This window comes from Ammospiza caudacuta, chromosome 16, assembly GCF_027887145.1.
Source record: "Ammospiza caudacuta isolate bAmmCau1 chromosome 16, bAmmCau1.pri, whole genome shotgun sequence".
Classification (NCBI taxonomy): domain Eukaryota; kingdom Metazoa; phylum Chordata; class Aves; order Passeriformes; family Passerellidae; genus Ammospiza; species Ammospiza caudacuta.
In genome coordinates, this window is record NC_080608.1 from 7,789,123 (window position 1) to 7,798,106 (window position 8,984).

General features: G+C 43.2%; 1 protein-coding gene across 1 annotated transcript; it reads right to left on the reverse strand.

Moving 5' to 3' along the window:
• Nucleotides 1–1,334: 1,334 nt before the first annotated feature.
• Nucleotides 1,335–7,909, reverse strand: CCNI2 (cyclin I family member 2). Its single transcript, XM_058815591.1, is given in 9 exon segments — nt 1,335–1,455; nt 2,158–2,210; nt 3,033–3,263; nt 4,285–4,425; nt 5,521–5,592; nt 6,531–6,574; nt 6,577–6,636; nt 6,639–6,663; nt 7,793–7,909. Coding segments are annotated over 9 exon segments (864 nt in total).
• Nucleotides 7,910–8,984: the final 1,075 nt, after the last annotated feature.

An 8,984-nucleotide genomic window follows, 5' to 3' on the forward strand; every position in this document is an offset into this window, starting at 1 on the left:
TCACACAGCCACAATCTCAGTTTCCTGCAGGGATTGGTGTGGGCATCACCTTTCAGCTGGGCTGTTCCAGGGCCACAGAGAACAGGCAGACCAAGCTGAGGTTTTATGTAGTGGAAACTATAAAAGACAACTCCCCTCCTCCCAAAAGCCAGGCAGTCAACTCACAGCTTATGAGAGAAAAGGAAGGCAATGCTCAGGGGGAGGGAAGAGCCCTAGCATTAAATGAGAACCTTTCCTGTGGTAGCATGAGTAAATACCATGTTCCAAACATGCTGCTGCCTGACCCCTGAGTATGTGGGGGCCTCACAAACATCATGTGGCCTAAACCAGCCCCAAGTCCTGCTCCTGCAGCATCCCAGGCCTGGGCAGGGCCCTCCCTCACCACAGCATCCACAGCCTGAGGTAGCTTTGACCTGGCTCAAGGGAATTCTGTGGCTTTCACTGCTGGTTCAACTCATGTCTGTTCACACAGGTTATTTGCACTAAGTCTCCATTACTGGATGTTACTGGAACACTTGAGGGCCTCCTTTGTGGTTTCAAGAGCTGCATGGCTTTCTCCCTGCACACACAGAGCTCACTCTGGCAAATTTAACATTTGAGAAAGCATGAACAGCTGCTCAGCACATCAGTCCTGCATGGTTAGTGCAGGAATTCCTCTCCTACAAGATCAGACAATGAAGAAGGGGGGAAGGCCAGCAATGTTCTTCTTGCACTGACGAGTTCTGCAGTTGCACAGCTTTGTCTCCTTGCTCCTGTCCCATCTCTGTCTCAGTTATTTATCCTGTCATTACATGAGGCACCTGCTCAGTATTTAGCCTGTGCCAGTCCATATGAACCCCCTCCTGTTCTGTGACAGGATGGCAGGTGTGGTGCTGTTACCCATCTCATACTGGCTGGAATATACCCTCAAACTAGGGTAACAATCACCTAAAAATGCCTATTGGTTAAAACAAAACCTCCACTAATTTAAAAGGATTTGTGAAGCTGGTTTTTAAAAGTGCAAGAGTGGTTTATTCTGACCTTTGTGAAACTAGTTTGCTATGAAGATGAAGCAATTTGTAAGAAATAATGTGGTTGTAGTGGTGGAGGGGAATTATTAAAGGCATTTTATTTTGTCTAGGCTGGTAAGACAGAATAAATTTTAAAAACCCCGACCAGCATGTGCTGGTTGGTGAGAGCTCAAGGCAATGGTGATTGTAGACAAGAAGTGATTTCCCACATTTCATAGGAACTGTGACAGAGTCTGTAATGGCCTAACCAGGAAAAAGCACAGATCCCAGCCCTGGATTGCAAGGTAAGGCCTTAAGGAAAACTGGAGGTTTAATTCAAGCTTCTCAGTGCTGAATGAAAGCCTTGGTTCCATCTGGGATCTCTTGCAGAGGCAGCAGTGGGGGCTGCCCATTCCTCGACAGCAGCAGCTCCTGTTCAGCTCCCTTGGGAAGAGCCAGATCAGCTCTAATGAGAGAACAATGGCATGAGCTGGATGAAAGGCTCAATCTGTCAAACTTCATCATGGCTATTTTAAAAATAAACTCTGGGGCATTTGGTTCTCCATGAAGTTTGTAGCTGCCTGCCAACTGGAACCCTGGGCTGCAGGACTGTGACCAAGTCCCTTCTCTCCCCAGCTTTCTGTCTTTACATAATCTTAAACGTGAGGGGTAGCACATACTGCTTAGGGAGGACATAAAAATAGACTGATAATACCAAGTGTCTTTGTCCTCTGAGAAGCACAGTGACACTTTTGCCCTGTTGTTCTGGCTGTTCTGTTTGCTGGGACCTGCTGGTTCTGCAGGTGCTGCTTCCAAGGCAGTAATTCTCCATAAATCCTTTCTGGGTGGCTGTAAGGGAGGACAGGAGCAGCTCAGTTGAGGGCAGGATCATCCTGTGTTCATCCTCCCAGCACTCACATCCCCATCCTCACTGTGCAGGAGTGAATCCATCTCAGCATTCTTCAGTCTCAGGGGTTTGATCAGGAATTTGGGCTGTAGTAGGTGTGAGAGGGGCTGAAACAGGCTGGGCTACAGCAGCCCTTAGCCTCCCTTGTTGGGAACTCTGCCATTCAGAAGGGGCTGGCAGGGTAGCCTTGCCTTGGGATGGCCCTGCACAGCTTGGCTGATGGGATAGGAAATATGAACAGAATTGGGTGCCTGCAAGCACATTAACTCCAGATCCACAAGCTCTTTGCAGTGCATGAATTCAGTGCTGTTCACCTGTAAAGAAAGATGCAGATTTATTTTAAGTTCTGGATATGTGACTCTCTTGTCTGGCCACTGCTCCTGTCACTTTGTAATCGGGGGAGGGTAGGGACAGGCTGCATGCCTCAGCAATATGCTGCTGATCCTGATGGAAAACACTTATCCAGGAGCTCCTGATAACTACTCCTATAACTATGACTACCCCTTCTACTACACAGAATGTGGGCAATTGCTTCCTCTTTGCAGGAAACAGCAGGCAGGAGGGACAGCAGGAGGCCAGGTTATTTCAGACAAATTCAAGACCTCAAAAGGGTGGATGACAAGTTGACAGCCTGGGTCTTTACCCTTCTAAGTGTGCTTTCTTAAAAGGCATGTGTTTTATGAAACCGGGGAAAAGCTTAAAAAAAAAAAAATACAGCTTGTCTTGAATCATTAGAAGTCAAACTGGTTATATTTTTAGAGCTATGTGACTATACTAAAAAGTTTTCTCAGTGTTCAGAGGGAGGCTGAGGAAACTGGGCAGATTTCTAGGTGCTCTCAGACTCTCCCATCATGAGAGAATTTCTCCTGGCTCAGGATGCAGGCAGCTATCTGTGGCCAAGAATTTGGAACCCTCCCTACCCTGCCAAAGGGATGTCCCGCTCCTCAGTCCCACCCCTGAACTGCACTTTTGTTCCCTTTTGTTAGCACCAGCAAGGTCTGCAGCAAAGGCAGGACAAGAACACAAGTCTCAGGAGCTGCTGAAGTGCAATACTGGCTGTAAATACATGTGCCTTTATTCTTTATCATGTCCTGCCTTCAGGATTTGTGATGACCAAAGGCCATTTTGCTTCCTACCTGTGCTTTTTTTAGCAGATCAGTAGTAACAACAAACCAACCAGGAGTCTGCCTCTCCAGCTCCAAGGTGATGATCACCAAAACCAACGTGGAGCCCTTAAACTGCACAAGTTGGTGGCAGGCCATACAGTGCTGCAGCTGCTTGGTCAAGAGTGCAACGTGGAGGGAAGGATTCCTCTGAGGCAGTCTGGGTGGGAGATGGGGCCAGCTGGACATCACCATGGCATGGAACTGCAGAGAAGACCAAGTGTACATATATATATACACACATATATATATGAAAAGAAAAGCAGAGGTTAGTGAAGTTTATATGTTTTCATGTCATCACCCTGAAGTACAGATGAATTTCATCTCATATCAGGAAACCTGAAGGCTTCCCCCACCTTTTTTTTGTGTTTTGTGTTCGTACTTGCCAACCATTGAACTGTTTTTCTGAGGTGATAATGAATGTACAAGGTCTATGTTTCCTAACAATTTCTGAGATTTCTACATTATTCAGATTGCTGTCCAGGAGATTCAGTTCAGGACAGCAGCTCCAAATCCAGTAAAACCAGTAATACTGAACTCTGAATTCACCAAGGAAACAAGCACCTACGAAAGGCAGTTTTCACAATCAGCAGCCTAAAATGGCTTAATATTTGCACATAATTTTAAAATAGGGATCCAGGATATGTTCATATCACATGAATTTTGCCTTACTAGTACATGATCGTTTCTTGAAGACAATTCATTGTTTCTATTAAATGTTTAGTAACTGCAATGTGAACTAAGTGCCAGACCAGGGTAGTCTCATTGCATAAATGAATAATTAGTGGGATGAAAAGGAAAATGGTTAAAGAAAAAACCTATGTGGGAAATGTAGCAAAACTCTGACAGCTTTGTATGTACAGTATTAAGAGAAGGGAAATAGTTAGAAATATTTTTGCAGCTTGTATTTAAAAAAAAATAAAGAAGGCATATAGTGCATTATGAGAATCTTTTTAATGTCCTTTCAGTTCTCCTATAAAGACAAGAGTAAATTTTTTTGAGCAAAATAGAAGGTTTTAAATAGTAGAAAATTTTAAAAAATTTAAAAAATATTATTACTGTAATATTCTTTAAAAGGCTTGAAGATAGGTAGGAATAGGTAGTTTGCCAAGAATCTTGGGAAGGATGTGTGGGTGGGTGTGTGTGTGTGCATCTGTGTTTTTTAGTCTTATTTGATAAGGAGTTGTTTCTTTAAACAAAAAACATTGCAAAACATAGTGCTTACAATGTTTAAGAGATCCATTGGTGTTTCTGTGTAAAGATCCTACTGAAGCTTATCCAGTATAATTCTTTCCATTCTCAAGATCTCGGCTGGAGAGTGTTTACATCTGCTCTGCACTGCTAGCGTCTGCACTGATGGTATTACCTGTAAAAAAATTTTTAAAAATTAAAAAAAACAATAAAGAAACCAACGTCCTATACAGTGCTGTGTGTGTTTCTCTGTATTGTGAAGGGATCTGACAAGTTTACACAAGTTTATGTTAAGCAGAATGCTCATTCAGAAGATCCTGTCCTAGGTACCTCCCATCCTAAATGAAGGGTGGTCCCTGCTCAGCCCAGGGCAGCTGCTGCAGATCCAGCCCACAGCAAGGATGATGCCAGGGGCCTCCCCAGTGTGGCATCAGTGATGCTCCTTCCCTGCTACCACTGGTTTTGCTCTGAGGAGGCTTCCTGTCAGACTGTTTTACAAGGCCTGCTGTGATTGTCTTGTTTCCTGTGGTCATTGATACAGCTTATTCTATGTAGCTGAGGGGAAAAGAACAATAACCTCAGTGTAACACCACCTAAGAAAGGCTGTGAAGAACATTTCACTACCACAGTGGCTATTTGAAGAGATGTGTATGTCTGACTCCAGCTCCTGCCTTTCCTCTTCTTTTGCAAAGCAGAAGGAAGAAAGGAGCAGGACTGCAATCTGAAATGCTTTTAGCTAATGCTTGTAAATGCCTGCAGAAGTGTATTTGCCATGAGAGCTATCCTGTGTAATTTCTCACTGGCTGCTGACTTTATTTTCTAATCTTGAGGTGCAGACATGAGTCAGTACCTCACTGGGTTCAGAAACCAGTTTTGGCTCCAAGCAAACTCATCTATTGAAAGCTTCCTCTGAAGAGCCTCTGCTCTGTCACACCTGCTGTGCCCTCCCAGGAGGAATGGGAATTACATTCTGATGGGCATCTTGCCTCTCCCCTCAGACTAAGCTCTACTGTGAGTCACAGATTCTGAAAAGAGGAGAGAGGTTTGGGGACAGGACAGAAACACATCCATGACATAAACAAAAACAAGTCATCCATAAAGGTCACAATTCTTTGGAGCAACAATGAAACAGGACTGAAAATGCTACTCTCACCTCTTTAGGACTACTTAGGGTAAACAAATTAGCACTCCTTCATTCATTATGTTCAAGTTGATGAAAGATCTGGAAACATGAACAACTTTTAGTGTGTTTAAAATGAAACACACAGACCTCATATTCATTGGTTTCTGCTGCAAGGACAAGGCAGGAAATTGCAATGCACTGCAGATATTTTAATTGGGCCTGAAGGGAGAAGAAGAAAACATTGATTAAAGAAGATAAGAGTCTTGGGGGAAATAATTGTCAATCTATGATACATACACAAGTTTCAGACTTTCATTTAAGTTACAGTTGCTTCTGAATTAATTTAGCTACAGAAGCTGGAAATAGAAGAAGGAAATTCAAAATGAAGCAGAATAAATCCTCTTATAGGTGCCATTTTTATTCATGTCTCTCACAACTTTTAGACTCTGCAATGTCACAATATTTACACTGCAATGTTGCTCCTCACTTTCAGATATAGGTTCAGATTGGACTTCTTCAGGTAGTGTTTCTTCATGGAAAGGGTTATTAAATATTGGAACAGGCTGTTCAGGGAGGTGGGAGAGTCAGCATCCCTGGGGGTGTTCAAGAAACTAGATGTGGCACTTAGTACTATGGTTTAGTTGATAGGGTGGTGATCACTCAAATTTTGGACTTGATGTTGGAGGCCTTTTCCAACCTAAATGATTCTGTGATTTTATATGCCAGTATCAACCTAAATAGAATGGGGAGCTGCAAGGCTCAGCTCAACTCCTACCTTTGTTGTAGTTTCAGTGGCAGAAAAGCTCAGCCCCACAGTTTAATTTAAAATTGTAGTCTAAAAACCAGAATATTAAAAGTGATAATGCGAATAATTTCTGTTTAGCAGAGAAAACCAGATGAGTTCTTTGTACTTACCACAGCAGTTGGACTGAGTTCACACAAACAATTCTAATGAGGTCAGTGGAACCTCATCAAACACTCTAGTTCATACATGTGTGTATATATATATTTGCTTAATGGCCTTCCCCAGCAACGACCCTGACTGCTCCCTAAATCTGCTGCTGAACATCATCCCTGCTTTGTGTATAAACTGATTACATGCTCCTTACATTCCCAGTCAGTAATCTAGCCAGGGAAAAGCTGACAGAGATCTTTACCTTTACTGATGCCAACAGCCTGTTGAAGATGCTGGTGGCTAAGGAAACGTTTATGGGTAAAACTGGAACTGGGAGCTGATTTCTGGAATCCAGAGAACTGCTTTTTGTAACCTGGCAGAGAGAGATCTGTGCCCTGAGGGGAAGGAAAAGTTAGAAGAAAAATACAGTTAGTGCTTTGATGATTTTGTTAACATATCTCCAAAGGAAGACTCAAATCCTTTTAAGTGCTCTAATTAGCATTTTAGATGGCTGGAGGCTTGAAATTAAGGAAGTTGTCAGCTGTGTCCACAGAGGGAGGGCAAGGGCACGTTTTGGGGCAGTTTAAAGCACATGTTCCACTCACCAGCCTCAACAGAGAAACTGGAGTCAGGAATAGGTTTTGATTTACCCTGCAAGAGTTTTAACAGCCCTTGGATTTGCTGAGTGTTGGGACCAGAGCCAGGTTTGTGACTCCCCAAAGGTACATGGCAAAATGTACTGAGATTTTCTTTTTTATATCTTATTTGAAGCTGCATTGAGGTGAAAGGGAGGACCATGGCTGCTGTGAGAACAGCACCCAGGAGCCATGGAACACACCTGAGCATTGTTGTAGGAGAAATAAAAAGGCCAAGCAGCTACACAGAACTGACAAAATTAAACATCAACTTGTTTAATATTACTCATCCCATTATCTGTTCCACTATTTTGCTTAATTTGGTAGTAAAGGTACTAGGTAAAAAGTAGCATTTCTAGACTATTTCAAAGAGACAAAGCTGTTAAGGCACTTCTGTGCATTCTTCCATGGTTCTGCTGCACTTATAGAAGCAGCCAAGCAAAACTGTTTTGCATTGTACACAGAGGTGTCCTGTAGCTTCCTGAGGCAGCTTGGAATGGGGCTGGGTTTCTGTTAGGCCTCAGTGAATTCCATCTTCTCCCACCTTAACAGATGGAATTCATAGACAGTGCTGAACACAATTCATATGTCAAATTTATGGTTTTACCATCAATTGGCTGCTCTTACCTGCTCTACCACATTATCCCAAACTATTTCACATTTCCCAAAACTACTTTTCTGACTGAGCTAGAGCAAAATGCAAAGCCCCTGCTTTATATAAGGCATCAATAAAATATAAAATGGGATTAATACAGACCCTCCTGCCCCTCCATTCCTTAAGCCTAGCCCATGAGGGATGACTTTTGCATTCAGGTGAATCAGATGGCATGATCAGCACTGCATCTTTGCAGGGTCCTTTAGGGAAGTCCAAAGAGGATGGGGAGGATACCTTCACAGTGGGATTCTGGAAAACTGGCACTTTCCAAATGCTGGCCTCTCTGGCTAAGGCATTTTCCAAAAAAAAAGAGGCAAGTTGTGACCTCTCTATATGTCCAGGATACTTCATGGCAGCTGTTTGAACCAGTTTCCTGATGGGAGCCACTGACAAAACCAAACAAAATTGTGAAACAACATCCCAGCTCCTTGTGCTAAGGATGATTTCCTCTTTTGATGCCTTTCCAGTGCTGAGAACTGAGAAGCAGCCACAGGACTTGTTTGTTTGCAGACAGAGCAATCCTGATATTCATATTTCCCCTGGAAGTTCCTGATGAAAGAAAACATGTCAGATGGCTGAACAACAACACAGCCCAGCTTCCTCACTGCTGAGCTGTGCAATGGCTACAGAAACCTTGGGTCAAGCAGTCCAGGCTACTCCATTTGTCCTGTTTCACACATTTGGCTCTCCATTTGCTGAGCTATTACTCTGCAACCTGTTAACACCTGATTTCAAGTTTCTGATAAAATAGAGGCTTATGGTTTCCATACAAAGGGTCAAAGATGACTGTTCTTAGGAAGTTTATGAATTCCCAATTAAGTTTCCCTCAGAGCAGTTTAATATTTGGAGATACCACTTTGGAAATTCCCCTTTCCAGACTAAGGGGAATATTTACAGGAAATAAACATCTCTGAATCATATCAGTACCAAGTGAATGAGAACATCCAGCCTGAAACTATTTCAAGGCTTACATTTAAGTGTCTCTTTAACAACAGAAATGAGATGTTACTAGATATAAAATTCTTGCTTTTCTTTCCAAGGAGTGGTGAACGTGGGCTTCCTCACAGTTTTTTTTCTGGAAGCTCACACCATTATCTCTGCAGTTCCATTAAAAAACCCAAAAGTGACATGAATCCTCTGGAAACTGCTCTTCATTTCTAAAACTGGAGCTCTGTGAGGTTTTCCTGAAAGCAGGAACCACCTATGACTAACTTCAGCTGCCACTGGATGTCAGTCAGGGCATCCAAAGCCGGACCGCTTCACAGAGGGAGAGCTGGCAATGATTTATCTGACGGCTTTGATTCACGGAGAAGTTTACTCTTGTGTAGCTGGGGGGAAATAATAATAATTACAATCTCGCCCTCTGGCTAGTTTCGACTGCCCTTGAGAAGGGCACCGAGCAGCTCCCGCACCACCAGCGCTCAGA